Source organism: Ptychodera flava, chromosome 6, assembly GCF_041260155.1.
Source record: "Ptychodera flava strain L36383 chromosome 6, AS_Pfla_20210202, whole genome shotgun sequence".
Taxonomy (NCBI): domain Eukaryota; kingdom Metazoa; phylum Hemichordata; class Enteropneusta; family Ptychoderidae; genus Ptychodera; species Ptychodera flava.
In genome coordinates this window covers 26120767-26138878 of record NC_091933.1, presented here as the reverse complement: position 1 = coordinate 26138878, position 18112 = coordinate 26120767, and the positions used below count along the sequence as shown (strand labels likewise).

The 18112-nt window shown below is 38.6% G+C and overlaps 1 protein-coding gene across 1 annotated transcript in view; it reads right to left on the bottom strand.

The window, feature by feature from the left end:
- LOC139135325 (plasma membrane calcium-transporting ATPase 2-like) overlaps positions 1-18112 on the bottom strand; it is a 68183-nt gene that overhangs the window by 23353 nt on the left and 26718 nt on the right. The window contains 7 exon segments of the mRNA XM_070702668.1: positions 2898-3050; positions 6615-6740; positions 7146-7379; positions 9496-9690; positions 17242-17253; positions 17256-17329; positions 17331-17429. Of these exon segments, the coding sequence (XP_070558769.1) occupies positions 2898-3050; positions 6615-6740; positions 7146-7379; positions 9496-9690; positions 17242-17253; positions 17256-17329; positions 17331-17429 (893 nt within the window).

Genomic DNA, 18112 nt, shown 5'->3' with positions numbered 1-18112 from the left:
TGTAAAATATAGTCCAGCTTTTCTGCAAGGATATTTCATTTCCTTTGCTGTACATTAGTCCATGTCTGTATGGGTTTCTTGGCAAAATTCTTCATGGCGTCCTCCAATGACCGCAAAGATACTAAAGACTTTGCTTTGATTGTGGGGAAACCCTCTTGCCAAACAATAAAATCATCTCATACTGGCCAACTTCAAAGAACAGTCCTAATTTTCTTGGCAAAATTCTTCATGGCATCCTCCAATGACCGCAAAAATACCAAAGACTTTGCTTTGATTGTGGTGAAACCCTCTCGCCAAACAATAAAATCATCTCATACTGGCCAACTTCAAAGAACAGTTCTAATTTCAAAGCTAAGCACACATGACGTGCAAGGGCTTCCTGTCCATGTCAAATGTCTATATCGCAGTCCCCAAAGCAGAGTGACGTCATGCCCACTTTTACTGCAATAATTTGAATGCACTGAAGATGACTGCAGATACAAATACACATAAACAGTCTTTTCCAATATCCACTGAAGCGGTTTGTCTTTTCACTGCCAGCAAATGCAGAGTCGCCTCACCATCAATCCGTTGTACCTGGTCAGTTTTTACGGCCTTCATAAATTCACCTCATTCATTTACAATGAAAACAGTTCAACATAGATTGCTCTTCATTTCTTCCATTTCGACTTTCGCATGGCCTACACTGTGCAGAGCTGCACTTTCTTCACTAATGTATCCACCTTTCTCAATTTACTAATTATGATGTCACAAAAGTTTGATATCTTTCATCTACAATAAAAGCGGTTTTTTTTGCAATCAAATATAATGACCTACTTAGGATATCCAATGGAGAGGAACACTTAGTGTTTGCATTTTCATCAGAGATTTGCTTGGCCTGATTTACTATTCTTTGCAATCTATAATTTTGGGAGCAATGTTTCACCTTGAAAACTGCAAGATTATTCAATATCATTCCAACAGGAATATCAGCCAGCACTTGCATTCATGAATCATCAGAGATTTCAATCGACTGTTAAAAAAGTTGATTAATTTCAGAGAAATCACAAACCATTTAAAATGCGCACACACAACCAAGGCATTTTATGTAAAGTTGAGCAATATCATGGAAACATTATTGAGAAAGCTGATACTTGGAGAGACATCATACAGGTATTTAATTTTGCAGCAATCATCAACACATTATCTGGAACTGCTGACCTCAGGTCACTACAAGGTCATCCAGGTCAAATCATTCACAAAAATCAAACCACTTAACATGTTGAGCTACCGGTACATCTATCTATATTGCAGAATCTACTGGGAAATGCTAGTCTAGGTTCTGTTATGTTTACTTCACAAAACACAGCCAACTCCTGGGACTGAATGCCTATTTAAAATTTCAAGAGATCTTTTTTACTCTAATAGTATTGATCGAACTGTCCTTTATCGTTCTTTTTGATACGGCTTGCAAGGACTACACATGCCATGAGAGAACTATGTCTGTTTCAAATCATCTCACTTGTCTATGTGGTGAATGACAATAAGCGATTGTCGTTTGACAAATTCACCTAGAAATTATTCATGACCTGAAGACTGTAAAAAAATCACGGCACGTTGTGACATTTTACGACAATCACCAAAGGAGTTGCACATGAGACCTTCAAAATCTAGTTAGAATTGCAAATGGGGAACGTCTGTAGGATGAGGAATCATCCTCAGAGATTGTACTTCGGCGTCCGATACGCATGGTGGATTTTGTTTAAAGGTCAATGATGAATTTGACTACACTGTATATTAGCCAGTTCACAGCTGAACTTTGATGACGTCATTTCTGCTGATGATCATGAAAGAGGCACCAGCTATCCTAGGTACTTTCAAGGCAGGAGGTGTTTTTAATTCAAAATAACCGTACTTTTATAATAAAATGGCAGAAATATGAATGCGATGTTGAATTGTGCATCACATACTGGTACATAATGTTTAGGGGAAGATTAAAATACCGGTATAGTGTCCAAGTTGTTGTTTCCAGAGCTACAGTGGTATGTGTTGAACCACTGGCAACAAGGGAACTAGAAATACTGTCTAAATTGAGGAGTTGCGAAAAACCGTCAGGTGTAACTATCGTCTGGTGGGGTGGTAATAATATCAGTCGATCATAAAGAAATCAACGCTGCAGAAGCTGAAACATTGTCTTGAAGGAGGTCACAAGTAGTCAAAACACACTCACGTGTCAACATACATTCCACTGACTGTCCAGAAGGCATAATTTTGCAGCATTGTTTGTGCGAATCTGATGGTGTTGTTTTGAGTATGTCTGACCGTCTTGCAGGCAATGCTTCAATTTTTGCAAAGTTGATTTCTTTGTGATCGACTGATATTATGGCTGGACGACAGCTTCACCTGACAGTGTTGGCAACTCCTTAATTTAGACAGTGTGTCTGGTTCCCATATTACCAACGGTTTGACACAAACCACTGTATTGTACAAAGGTTTCTCTCATGCCGACAATAAAAATGATAAAAATATTTTTAGACCCACAATGTTGATGATTTTATTCACCACTTCAACAAATTTGAAGAAAATCATGCCTAGGCAATTAATATCCAAAAGTCACCCCATTTCAAATGTCTTTGGGTGAGAAGTTGATATGGGACCCTGCATGTATGACAATGAACAGCCTAGTATTTGACAAGCAAAGACATTACAAAAAGCAATGTAAAAACTCCCTCAAATACTGAAACTGTGTCAAAGATCAGTAAGTGTCTGGTAGCAATGCTAAAATGAAAATCACTTTTTCCTGTAAACCAAATAGTCTGCATGGAATTCCATTCAACAGAGAGGCATTGATGGTACGCTGCAAATGTGCGGCGGATATTTTACCACTTCTGATGTAACCTACTAACATATTGACCTACCATCTCTATCTTTCTCTTTTTCTTTCTTCTTCTTCTTCTCATGGTCATCTGACTCTTCCGTGGCGCCCAGCAGGGAGAAGATGATGCCACTTTGTGAGTTCAGGCCTACGGCTGCTACCACCATTTTCCCACTTCCTTCCATAACGTGAGTGCCTATACGAGTCCAATGCAAATAAATAACAGAAAAATATACACATGAAACGTTGTCTGTTAGAGTTTTTTTCCCACACAGTTCTATACAGCCTTTGTATCTCAAAAATTGGGAAAGAACACCAGTAATTCCCATCTGGAAAAGTTGATTCTGTGATGCCAGGGATGGGGGAATGGGTGAAAGGATTGCAAGCCTCAATGAGTCTACATTTATTGAAACATTTTTTTTGGAAGTAAAAGTTATGGCAAGTTTCAAGTCTGGCACAAATGAAATTACACTGTATTTGGCTTTAAAATGAAACTGACTCTGCCAAAACAGACACACAGAGAAACACATCATAGCAAACAGACAGACTTCACTCTGGGATTTTCAATTGGATGGGAGGGTTAGAAGTTTCAAAGTGAAGAATTTACAGGGAAAAGAGGAAAAGAGAGATAAAACTTTATAGCATTGATGTGAGATACACATAGTTTTAGCATAATTTAGAGACAACCTCATCTACTCTCAGAGTAAAATACCATAATACTGTATTCCCAACATACTCTATCCTGGTTGAAGGGGCATACCATTGGGGACAAAGGTTGGACAGGTTACAGCTGTATCTAAGATCTCAGAGTACAGAAGTACATGCTCCTAGAAAACTGTCTGAGGATTGTTTAACTACTCTCCCTTATTTTCGTTTTGTCAAAATCTACAGAATAGACATCTCCATGGAATGGTGGATTTTTTAAGAGAAAGAAACCTTGCCCACTTTTTTAGCAGTAATATTACACTTCATGTATTATGAATGGTGTGTACAAGCTGTTTTTCTTCTGAATTTTAAAATATCACAGCAAGTTGGCTACAGAAGATTGAATTTTACCCATCAAACCAGAACATCCGAGATCAAATACCTTTATTTACAGCTACCATAGAAAACTAATGATTAAATATGGAATGTAGCCATATTTAACTTCATATGTCAATAAATTTTAGATGTTTTGTTTCTCTAGTACTAAAATTTACATTTTGATCCCCTAATCTTGATTTTGGAAGAGAATGGTAAAGTTTACTTGAGGATAGATCAAGCAAAAATTTGGAACTATCAGGGCAAGTTCTACTTATATAGGTGTACATATAAAATTCATATGAAACTGACAGCTTAATGAAATGCTTTGGAAATTTGTGAGTCAAAAAATTTAGGTTCTGTACGCTTCTGTCTTAACTGAATGCAGTACTATTTAACAACTCCATTTATTACGAAAACATTTGGGGTTTTTTGGGTGAAAAGAGACAAAAAATCTCTGCAAACAGAGCATTTATATCACCTACGGATATTTCAGACAGTTCTGGCATTCCTTGGCATTCAGACAAAGTGTCCGTCTTTATTAACGTTTTGATTTTTACGATTTCTGCATTTCATAAATCTTGTAGCTAACATCAAATCTGCCACATGCCAATAAGTACTAGAAAGGAAATACTCATTGGAAAATGGTATCAGCTGAATCGTTTGGTGACAAAACTGAAAATTGAAAACTTTATGTGGGAATATTGAACTGTTGGCAATTCAATACGACTATTATCAAACAGATGAGATTTACAGACTAAAATATCGAGCCAGGCAGGTTTATTTTAAGACGCTCAATTTATTACTCAAACACGTGTATTGTATGTCGTAAATGTATTGATGACATTTTTTCAATAGGTACAGAGTGTGTGGGAAATAGAGTTATCAGTGATGGAGGTCATCTACACAGAAAGGAAATATGATTATGAAAAGCATTCATCGAATGATGAGGTTATTACGGGAGATTCTCTCAATCCCACACTATGATTGTTGAAGGTAAAGACTTAGCATTAACTCCCACATAGTCTTTGTAGCGTTGTTCATTGATATTAACAGTGTATAATAATAGTTGTGGCTATATTCATAAATTTTTTCAACATATCTGATGAAGCAATCTCACTTTACTTCCTCGAGCTTAAAATCAATTCTCATTTAAAGGGACAGTAGCTGTAACAGTGTCAGTAAAATTTCATTATTCTCGCTCCAGAAAACAAGCGCATTTGATTTCTCCTTCTCCCCGAAATATGTTGAAATGGTAACATGTATCCACCCATCACACATGACACATTGTGTAAAATACAAAATCTTATTGTTGATTAATAAAGTCTAATCAGGACTACAACAAAGTCCCCACACAAAAAAAATATGGAACATTACACATATGCAGACCACTTTCATAAACTGAATACTAGGTATTTGAGATGATTTTGAGAGTAGAACAAGAAACTTTTTTTAACAAAGACAATATTGATGACGGAAAGCACATCAAAAGTTCTAGCTAAAGAGATTTAAGAATAGCATACGTAGAAAAACTTTCCAAGAAATGATTTTGGCTGTTGGACATGATGATGACGAGCATAAAACAACAATCGCAAATTTATGAATCTGTGATTGTGTGTACAATCAGACTACACAGTCAAAATGTAAACATTCATAAATGCTGACTCAGTACTAAATATGAAATCCTGTCATATTCTGCTTCAATGGGGGAAAAAAACATCAGCAGTTTCAATAAATCTGTCGGTTCAGACTGTTAACCAAAGAGGCTGTCAGACAGTCCGCTGGCACAGGTGAACAAAGAAATCTGAAAACACCTGGACAGAAAACAAACACACTTTCCACTGATCTAGTTTTTCAATAAAATTCCACACTTAATGGAAAATTTATATCAACAACAGTTTATGTAATCACACAGATGTTGGGTCTCTTCCCCTAATAAATCCCATTTCCACACATCAAAGTCAGGGCAGAGAATAAAACTACATCCAATAATCAATATGTCCATCAACATTCTTCATTTTATTTTAAAAGAGTCTGTCTGCTGATTGTTTACATTTTATTGCCTGGAGCAATTTGAACATCATTCTTCGAAAACAATAAGACAACACATTTGGCTGACAGCAAAATTGTGACGCATGAGGACCGCTCTGTCACATAAATCATGGCAGTTGTTCTAATTGTCGACATCAAGTTACCTTGGCGCAATACCAAGAGAGAAAATGCAAAGACAAGCCAAAAAGCCCTGCCAGTTTTTTTATATTTTAGTTTTTACAATCTTTAACCTTACAGCAATGGCACTTAGGATGAGGACTCTGAATTAGAAGTCTGCTACAAAAATATTGCTGCGAAATGTTTGTTTTATTTTCAGTTTTGTTCGTTTTTTTTTAAGCAAACACGATCCAACTACCAACGTGAAATCCAAAGATTGGAATGCTTAGACGTAGTGGCAATTCTGACATAATGTATCATGACAGTGATAACTTCACTTTTCAGAACTGATCCAGCAGATAATATGACACATTCTGCCGTGCACAGCACAATGCCGTCTTTTGACGTTTTAATTTTTCAATGAAAGCCAACATAAAAATGAGGCTGTTGAAGATAGTCTAGACCAATGCACTGGAGGAGGGGAAAACAAACAACTTTTCTTTATTTTGGTCTTTGTAGTGTTAACAGACTCTTCATCTACCAAAGCAAAGTCAGCGAGTGAAAGTTAGAAAAGTTTTGGTTGAATGCATACCTGATAGTAGATGGAGATCTCGCTCTTTGCCCTTTTTGACCTGGTCTGACTCCCCTGTCAGGGAACTTTCATCTAATTTCAAATCATTGCTTTGGATGATGATGCCATCCGCAGGAAGTAAATCACCTGAAGGGAGACAACAATCAAACAGAAAAGCTCTATAAATTCACCATAGAAAGTATTAAAATGGGTGAAACAGAGAGAAAGAGAGAAACAACAACCATGTTCTCCTTGCTTTTAAAAACACATGATATTTGAATCTTTTTCAGTGCTCACATCCAACTTTGTCCTTGCAGTGGTGATGCGACAAAAGCACTGTCTTGTTGTGAGAGCTCGCAATGAACACATTCAACATGTTAACATCACTAACTTCATATGTAGTAGTATCATATATTAAACGACAATTGAAACCAGTGCACTGATGGGTCAATTTTGTCTACTGGTGAAAAACATTACTAAACTATAGCACCATATTCCGAGAAAAAAGATCCCTACTGCATGTCTCTATACAAACACATTTGATGGACTTACCGTATTTAACTAAACATACATCTCCTACGACAATTTCTTTGTTATTAATTTGCTCTACGATTCCATTTCGTACCACGCTGAGTTTCTGTTCCTGTTCTATCCTATCCTGCAGACCTCGGAACTTCCTTTCTTTATTCCAGTCATTGAAAGCTGTTACAAAAACTACTAAAATGACGGCCACTAGGATAGCTACAGCTTCTATCCAGCTGGACTCTGATTCACTTGGATCGGTTTCTGTGAAATGCAGGGGAAGAAAAACAAATACACTTAGTTCCTGGCAGGGTTTCTGTGCGTGTCAGTGTGTCTGTGTGTGTGTCTTTGTGTGCATGTGTGTCTGCATGCCTTCATCTGTGTGTGTCTTTATGTGCATGCACATGTTAACATACATATGTCACTGCCTGTTTGACTTATTCCTATTCATTGGTACGACAATCATCAGTTGTATGCAATCTATGATCTCAGAATCACTTCATTTCAGATTATAGGATCAGCTTTGTTACTTGACTTTCACCAGATCACCCAGAGAGTCAGAATACATTGGGAAACATCATCTTAGCCATGGTCATCATCATAATCACTACATCACTACAAATATTATTATTACCATCATTATTTTTATTGTTGTTGTTGTATTGTCAATTGTTATTAATGTTGTTATTGTTGTATAGGTACCAAGTGTAATTTAGAAATGACAGTATAGTAACAGAAGCGTATGAAGTTGTACTTGTGAGAGATACTGCTACTTCATGACAACGAACACTGTTACTAACAGCACCATCAAAACTATGCCGATGAAAATTTCATGAAACCATGAATAATTCAACTCCTCCCCGCAAATTTTCCTTCTCCTGGGCTCAGAGAGCAGTATTAAACATTCTTTCCTTTCACCTTCCTTCAAATGCATTTACTCATGAGACTTACAAAAGTGTTCCAAAACATCTAGCCATTAGCCATATTAAAACTGCCACTTGTGAACACTTCAAAAAACCGAATAGTTGAAAGAAACCTGGTCTGTTTGAATAGACCAATCATTACAAGCCTTTCCCATTTCAAGTGAGTCTCGGTAAATGGTCTGGTTTCTATAATTCACATGGTTTGTCAAATAGACAGATTTGGTGCCGTGTTCTGGGCTGAAAGCTGGATTATTGGGTAATTGGGTAGGACAATGTGACCGCTTTGATGCTCTATCAAGACTTACAAAGACATGTAACGCATTGGCATTGGGATGGCCGACAACAACCTTTAGCAGATCAGAACACCCAGTTTCATTCTCTGATCTAAAAATAAAACATCACTTCAGCCAAGCAATTACAAAGAAGCCACTTAAATGCACATATCCTGAGAGTTAAGCTGAGACAATGCTGGTGCCTGGTTCACATTCACATTGATCGATACATCATCTCTATCTCAGACACCCCCACCGATGACTCAGCTATGGAATAAATTTGATTTAAAATTTGTGCAGTCAATGGTCTTAGAATCCTTGCCCCTCCGAGTTCAAGATTTTTTAGGTATTGAAACTTACCAAACATTTGTTGGTCACACAATTCTCTAAAAGTCAAACCAACTAGCATGACAAATTCACCCTCTTGTTTCATATTGAAGGCTACAATTCAACTCTCCGCTCAACGTTAAGAGGTAAAATAACACTGTACGTATCACAGTGAAAAAATTGCTGTGTACAGTAATTATTGCAGAGTGAGTGTCTGCTGTACCAGTATATCTCCAATTTTATTTAACATGGCTTAAATACCTTGTAACTACTGAACTGTTATCTTTAGTGGTGATTTCTACTGATATTTTTATGTCAGCATACTTGAATCAACACGCTGAAAAAACCCACTTTTTCTCCTTGCTAGTTCTATCAACTTTAACTACAGTATGTACTCCGGGGATGCTTTCCAAAACAGTGTGTTTGCAAAACTGTAATCACTCCCTAACATTAAACTACAGCTTAGGTTGTCAGTCAAGGAAAGTCATAAAGTTTCAATGTTAGAGTACCAAGATTCAGTGTTACTGTAGAACAACTGCTGAGATGGGTATTTGTATTCTCCTACTGGACAAAGCTGTGGTATCCAACTGTCGCCCTTCGAAAATACTACTACCAGCTAATTACTCAGTGTGCCAATCATTGTGTCAATCATGTCAATGATAAGATGACCTGGTTATCACTCCTGTGAGTACAAACTGTATCATGTAGTATCCCATGACCTTTGACCTCTGACTGACAAAGTCTGCTTCTATGATGAAACATATGGAGTCATCCATTAGGAGAAAACTCAATAAGGTGGTTCAGAATCACTTCAATGAAAATGAATTTTGAAATATTTAAAATCTGAATGCTACTTACCTAGAGACTCATCTGAGGGATGGTAGAAGCTCAATCCTAATGAAATAATAGCAGCAATTTCTAAAATAATTAAAGTTGTGTCTTGGAGTGCCTCCCAAACTAATCTTAGGAAGCTCTTGGGTGGTTTTGCTGGAATAACATTGGCACCAAACACCTGTCTCCGCCACTCCAAATCAGCTTTGTTTGCAGACACACCTGTAAGATAATCAGAATATCCATGCAGAATCAGTTGCTATGGCAATAGATACTGGCTTTCATGTGAAGTCCATTGGGATTTCGTTATATTTTATTATTTCTCTGTTCCACTTCTCCCCATTTCAAGGTTATATGGGTCCATCCATCCTATTGAAAGCTATGGGACTGTACCGACCTCTGAAAAGGTGAAAGGGTTATACCATTGCATCAATCCAGAGTATGTAAATTCCATCCTGGATTGTGTAATGTGTAAAATCAGAGTAATATCTCTTTCTGTCTCCTTGTGTTCTACAAGATCCCCAAGCCATCACTTTGCTATGTGGTTAAAGCTGCGACATCATTAACTATTGATATACATGTATTTTAAAGTATTTTTTTCGTATTTTTTAAAATACGATTTCTGCCACTACTCCCTAAATCATGCTGCAATGCCAAGTGCTCAACTTCCTCGCAGAGATAAGGGGCCGTCGATAATAAAAGCTGACGCACGACAAACGTAATTCTTTCGTTTAGGGGGGAAGGGGGTAAAAGCTCATTTCGTTTTGAGTGCGTCAAAATCGCAGAATTTTCGTCTATTGTTTTCGAAGTGTGACTTTGCAGCGAGAACACAATACTACTGGTATCTTGCAATACTATATTTGAGAACAGAATGACAACAAAATACTGAGACAAAAAAGACAACGAAAAGACATAAGTGTGAAATAAAACTTGTAAGTTTTTTCAACGTGAAACATATACATGAAACATTTTCCTACATGCGAAATACATTGAAATGTTCTGTGTCTTAAAAAGTGAAACGCGTAAAGTGAAGGTTTAGTAATTAATGTGAACTTCCGGTGTTTTTCATGGGCGTGCAGATCGCAGAGGTGTGTGTGGGTTTGTGAGAAACAGCATCATAGTTGATTTCGAATAAGAACTTTCGTTTTGCGGGGGGAGGGAGGGAGTTTCAAGTAAAATGAAGGAATTACGTTTCTTGTGCGTCAGCTTTTATTGACGGCCCCTAAGCAGGACAAATTCTTGATAGACTGAATTGTGAGATGGTGTGTGTAACAGCCTAGCTATTCAAAACATTCTTGCAATGGCGTCTGGATATTCCACTTTTGAGTTCGTCTGTGATATCTGCTCTCCAGATTTCAAACGTACTTGCTATTGTGGCTGAAGTCACTCATCCCTAAAGTGCACATAATCCTGGCATTCAGACAGAGGGATTGTCACAGCTAAGGCATTCAATACGACACTAATCCCAATGTCAACACACAGTAACTGCTGCAACACAATAGGGCCGTTCACATTAGCCAAAAAAGACTAGGCCCTTGTCCTAGCCAGGTTCGTGGCCGACCAAAAAAACAGGTGTGAACGTTTCTGGCCGGTCACTGTCCGGACAATTTCTGTCCTAGTCGAGAGGGGTGGTTTGTGGCCGACCCAGGTCTCTGGCCGAGCAGTAAACAGCGTATGTGAACGCGTTTTGTCCGACTCAGGTCCCAGTTGACGCCCTCTGTAGTTGACATGCAGTGTAGTCTTTGACCTATTCGACGATTTAGTATCATTTTAGACATGGCGAGTCGAGGAGTCAACTGGGCTACGGAAGAAATCAAGTGTCTTTTAGGCATTTGGAACGAAGATATGGTGAAAAATCTGATGGACGGCACGTCAAGGGATCGAATCGCCTACAATATCATCTCACAGCGTTTGTAATAAAGGGAAAGCGGCTGCACACATCGCCTACACTATTTTTTCGTTCTCTGTGTTTGTGTTTGATTTTGTGTGTTTGGCTATTGGTGTAGATATAAGCCATGGCGAGACGTAGCCGTAATCTGGCTGTCGAATGACAGGGTGATCCTTTGACCCCGGCCTTTGACGCTACGTTTCGAAACCAGTGTGTGGTTTCTTCCTCAGTCGCTTTTCTTTGGAGATTGCTCTCCTTAGATTTATGTTTCACTGTTTGTGGTTCGTGGTTCGCGATAATTGTTGGTACACCCAAGCCCCAATATACTTAGGGAAACCGCTGGGAATATACCTACATCGCAAAGAGATTAGCTGGCAGCACTATCGCTATGTGCATGAAGTTTGGCAGATCATCTTTCAGTCTATTTATCAAAACACCGTTCTATGAAGTTAAATTGCTTTTGCCTACATGTATGTGTATCACCACGTCTGCGGTAAATGTCATTGATTTCCTATTTTCCTAATGTTTTCTTGACCGTTTTGTACGAATGACAATTAACTCGCACTTTCTCCAACTTGAACAGCCAAGAATCAACTCGCCCGAAACCAATTCGCCCGTTGTTTGAGATTTACACGTTCTACCGCGTACCTATGCACCCTCCGTTGTCGATTTAGTCTAGTAGAGGGTAGAATCGAGACTGATTTTATTGGAACAAAAATATTTCGCTTGATTGACTAACACAGCCAAATTTTAAGCATTTTCTTCAATTTTAGAAAATAAGTCATCGCCTTTCCTTGACATTTCTGTTTCGTTTGAAAATGCTCTGTCCCCATAGTCGGTGTGAACGCTAGATTTGGCCGTACTGACTGAGATATGGCTCCTTCTTTAGCTATATTTCAGAGTTTCGAAAAGATGTCGCCAACTATTCCTTTCAGTGCACACTGCAGGTCTGTCTACGTTTGCAGGAAAAGCTATCGTTGCCTTCCCAACAAATTGAATTCGGGCCGGTTGTATCGGGCCAGTTGGAATGAGTTGGGTTCTGAGTCATGAGTGGTTTGAAAAGGTACCAGTTTTGCACTGGGTAGATCAGAAGCGAAAGGAAGGTTATCAACAGCATCGATGAAATGCCTTTTTCTCACCGTGTTTTCTCATTTCTCTGTATTTTTTCAGTGATGACAATTGAAAATAGTAATTTCGTGTCCGCTGATCGTGACGATTTGATAGCTCTCAGAATTCGAAGTACGAAACGTCAGTGCCTCCGGGCCATGCCAGGCCGCGGGAGACAAGACAACACATTTTCAAACTTTGAGTCATGCCAAGTTTACTTTCTCGATTGGATACGTTGAGGTCAAAATACGAACTTTGCCATCGATTAACGATTAAAAACTATGGCATTTCAGCATTCTTTGAAATTTATGATATGACTGTCCTTTTCCGTTTTATATTTCTTGAGAAAACTCTACTATGTGCCCACTTTAGTCCGATAACCCCCCCCCCCCCTGAATAATGATATTATCCGTATGACGCATCCAAATAAATGTGACTGAACAGTGACGTATGTCTGCTTGTGTCATGTCAAGGCCGAGACTCGCACAGGGTGTACTACGAGACGACATCGACTTTGCCTCTAAGCCGAGGTTGTCAGAAATATATCCGAGAAAAAAAGGTCTTCTTCGAAACCACGAAAGCCGTCGATGAAAACTGGCAGAGGTTTATATGGCTGACAGTTGAAGAATGTTTGTACGTGACAAATTCCCGCCACGCCGCGGACCAGCAGCAACGACTATCCACACAATAATTTCAACTTGATAATCAGCTCATACATGGAACCGTCAGAAACCCAAACTTTTGTCTGTATTACTTGTAGTTCTCACAGAATTTCGCTACGACATGTCGGATAACAGAACCTCGAAGCCTGGAAGTTTTACAAGTAGTAACTTTTTAGAAACTACATCGGTGCACGGCCGATAAAATACGGGTTACTTACACAACTGTCTATTCTCACTGTCACTCTAAGAATACGCATCTACTTTAAAGCGGTCGGTCGGCAAATCGGTTTCTTCGAAACGAGATTATAAATTTAGAGACTTTGAATTTCACTCAAGGAAGCCGTCCGTTTGATGGAAAATTGTCGAAGTACATGCTTGAGGTAAGATGACATATCGCTCGATGGGTGTTAAACGTGAAAAGGTTCATGTTGTACATCATATAGAAAAACTACGCACATTGTAAACCTCGACGTAAACTGATCACTTTATGAAAATAAAAGTTAAAAATACGGATTTCACCTCAATGCCGGACGCAAATTACAGTTTTTGTGAGACAGTGGTAATGACGGCATTTATGATGACAACGCCTGTACAACGAAACGAAGTCAAAGTCATGACAGTACCTATCGTTTTCTCTCCTGCACTTTTTCTTCAGGGAAAGTCTGTCGAATTTGGTTGCTTCAACATGTTCCCTAGGCAATGGAATTTACCACAGCAATTCAACAAAAACTGGCAAAAGCAATGTAACTTTACTTGTAAAAGTTAATCCTTTCATGTACCATCGTTCACGCCACAGGCGCTCCTTAGCTGGGTAGTCTGCTAAGTAGATCGATTTTCGGATCGATCTATTGATCCCATAGTCGATATGCCCGCCACTGCAACCTAAATACTCACAAGGTGTGCAACACAATCACTCAAAAAACACACCACCCGATTTGTCAACTGGCCGTGCGCTCGCACAAAACATTCAGAACTACACTCCCATATACCTAGTTGGATCACAAATTTAACCATCTCCTCGAAAATCACGCCGATGGAGGTGTTACTCGCATCATCTTGAAGAAATCGGCCGTGGTTAAGACCAACGGCAGTGAAATGTGGCCTGCAGAACGATTCTACCATATGATGTAATTATTCCACTACTGATTGGCTAATCAACGGCCAAAACAAAGGTCACGGCAAGGCGTCACTGGTTAAGTATAGTTGAACCAATCAGCAGTGGAAAAAATGACGTCATATGGTAGAATCGTTCTGCAGGCCGTATTTCACCGCGCTTGGTCTCAAAACTCGGCCGATTTCTTCAAGATGATGCGAGTAACACCTTCATCGGCGTGATTTTCGAGGAGATGGTTAAATTTGTGATCCAACTAGGTATATGGGAGTGTAGTTCTGAATGTTTTGTGCGAGCGCACGGCCAGTTGACAAATCGGGTGGTGTGTTTTTTGAGTGATTGTGTTGCACACCTTGTGAGTATTTAGGTTGCAGTGGCGGGTATATCGACTACGGGATCAATAGATCGATCCGAAAATCGATCTACTTAGCAGACTACCCAGCTAAGGAGCGCCTGTGGTTCACGCTATATGAACGGCTTCTGCAATAGTGTTTTGTCTAGGGGACACCGCATACGCACCCCGCAGTGTTTTCGATAAACAAACTGCAAGATGATCTGGTGCACTAGCAATACTGTTGCTAATTAATTTGCGATATAGGGATATTCGCAGCGGTTTCCTTAATTATTGTCAGTGTTTTCTTCGTCTAGCAAGGAGGCTAGAATACTTATGTTTGGGTCAGTTTGTTGTGTTTCATTGTGTTCGGTCGTTCTCTAAGATTGTGTACTTGTGCATTATGAGTGTGTCGCCAATTTTGGATTTCTTTTGTAAGGGATGATCGGTTTCATCGTGAATAAATTATTTAGTGTTTGGTCTTTTTCTATTTCTTCCAGTTCTTCAGGAGTGCTTGTTTGATGTCTTTTGTTTTGATGTGTGGACTATATTTGGTAGCAAATATCAATTTATTTGTGTTGTTGTTGTGCGTTGTTTGTGATTTAAATGTGTTCTTCGTGTGTAGCGTAATTTGTTTCCGCATTGATGTTTGATATTTCTTGTTGTGGATATTCTCGCAGTAATAGCTTTTCATTAAATGTTTTGACTTTGTTGTTGAAGTCTTCTTCATTGTTACATGTCCTCATGTACCTTAATGTTTCGCCTTTGATTAGGCCCTTGAAGGTTGATTTTGGATGACATGATTTTCTATGTAGGAACTGGAATGTATCTGATGAATGTATTTTGACCTGTATAAGGTCAACGGTCGGCTAGACGCTACCAAATGATCTAGGCTAGGACAGCGTTGAACGTAATGTGAACGCGGACAAAAGATTAGCTTATCTTCTCACATTCTGCCGGATTAGTTCTGGCCGGCCCTGGGCCTAGATGTGAACCCCATAAATGACAGATCAAAGGTAATTGAGAAGCAAGGAGGCCTTTGCAGAGATGTGACTTGATATTAACTACTTGCATATTTTCATCAACAGGACATTTCACAAATGAAAGCAATTCTTTTTTTAGTTTTTCAAAGAAATTTTGGTGTGTGACTATTGTTTTTCCTCATGTAAATACCCAATCACAGTAACCGATGAAGTTTTTTCTTTGTGATTTCAGTGGAAAGTGCAAGTTGCTTTCATGCACGGCCGAAAATAATTCACAGTGATAAATTTGTGAGAAACAACTGTCTGACAGAATATTAAACATGACAAATGGGCCTTACAGTAAATCTAATGATCAACAGAAACAAATGGGGTTTTTTTTGCAAAGGTTATCACAGCTCAAGTTGCATATTACAGAGTGTTACATAAAGCTTGCTGAAGTGCCGTGATGCACAGTACATATACCGGTATGGTGTGCATAATTTATTGAAAATTTGTACCAAATTACCTATGTGTCAAATTTGCCAATCACTGGGAAGGAAACACCAGATGTGAAAGGATTTAAATGTCTGTAATGCGTAAATCTGCAGCCTTGGCGACATTTACAAAGTGATATTTTAAAAGTGTCACAGAGGATAGTTGTTTTGGTTGTGCTCCAGGCATTGGAAGTACACACTATCAAAGCCTACATTTTTTATGCCTCTTTCATTGTCAAAACGTAAAACATTCATAAATAATGCGGAACTGTAGCAAAACAGACAGTCATTTCATCTTTCAGTAGATTCAGGAGCCATGAATGAGTGTATCGGCTTCAAAACTGTCCTCTGGGAGTGATGGAACTTGTTAATTTTTCATGATTTAACGTAGAAGATGACGGTTCCAAAACAGATGCCTGGCTCCCAGGTACACTGCCTGTGAGGGCAAATGGATATTTGTATATTGACAGCTTGATTCATCAAAATGTATTGTAAGAAATGATTTGCATATTATCGTGCTATAGACCACTGTGCAAGTTTTGGTCAAAATTTGATATATTTTTCTTATTTGCAGGAGTGCAGTGAAGTTAATCTTTGCTGATATTAAATTCTGAAGTAAAGAGACGTGTCTGAAAATTCACTCAAAAAATGTGTAAACCGTTAACATGACAAGAGAAAAACAACAGCTGCAGTCACCTTATTACATTTATTTGATAACAAACGATGTATGATTTAAACGACCACAGCTATCAAAGAAACATTATCAGAACCTTTCATTTTGCTCAGCTGGACATGAACTTCTGCCTAATTTCGCGATGCATACCTCACTTCAATACAATTTGCTGAAGTTCACTAGTACTTTAGCACAATGGATTTAAATGTCTTGTCTTGTAGTAAAATCCACATGCCCTTAAACGCAGCCTTCCCAAGGAACCAGCTGAAAATAATTTTGCCTGCATGGTTAATGGCACAAGGAAAGAAAAGTAACTTGTCTGTCAGAATTTCAAATTATGTTTCTTTGCACTTGCCCTGAAGAAAATTCCACTTGCTACAGGCATAGGGTGGTTAGAATTATTGAGGCCAGAAAAGAGTCAATTCCAATCCATGCTATGCTTGCCTCTACAGCATTTAGCATATCTCAATGGAACGCGTTAAATTTACATCTGTCTTCACAGTGACTGAACATGTAGTATGTGATCAATGCTGAAAGTTGCTTACCATCTGTGGTGAGGTATGAAGTCTGTTGCAAATTTCATGGACATCACCATATTTCTCCTTGATGATTTCGAGTCCTTCCCGGCCCTTGTTTCATAAGCTCCCGGAGCTCCTGTGTTGTGCAGCCAAACTGGACCTCCGGTGAGTCGGTTCGGCTGCCATGGTTACAGTGTCCTACCGGCTCACCACCTCTGTAAAATATCAACAGACAACAAAAATTTTAACTCCGTTTCTTCAAACTCGTGAATGAAAATAATTAACCGTTACAAAAACGCAAGCAGTCAGCACAGATACTGTGCATAGTGCTACGCCATTATGCACATCTAATGAACAGCCTGCAACATAACTTTTCATGTATTGACAACCAATATATCCCCATAATTCAAAATTCAATACTGGCAATGAAAACCCCTCAACGTAATTTCTTCTTCAAAAAGGCATCTATGGCAATACAAGAACTCTATTCTCACACATTAGTTTCTTGCAATATTCGTTACGACTCATGTTGTTACTTGCGTGAATACGCCTGTGGGCAAATTAGTTACACATTTAATGGAGTCAGTTCAATAGTTTAAGAAGTGAATATAATGTGAGGAATAGGTATTATTTGTAATGATGCGAAAGCTCAGTCATTAATATGCCAAAGAACGAAAGATCATCAGAAATATTTGTCAAGACTTTTCTGAATTACGATCAAAGAAATGGTGCAATTGGTACTTTCAAATTGTTTAATAACTCTCATATTGGGATCAAAACTGCAAAACTCACAGGTCAAGTGAGAAATAAATATAGGCACAAAAAATTTTACAGACAAACTTTGTCCAAATTTCTGTCAGCGGCAGCAAATATCGCATCCATGGTGCTATATTTAGCA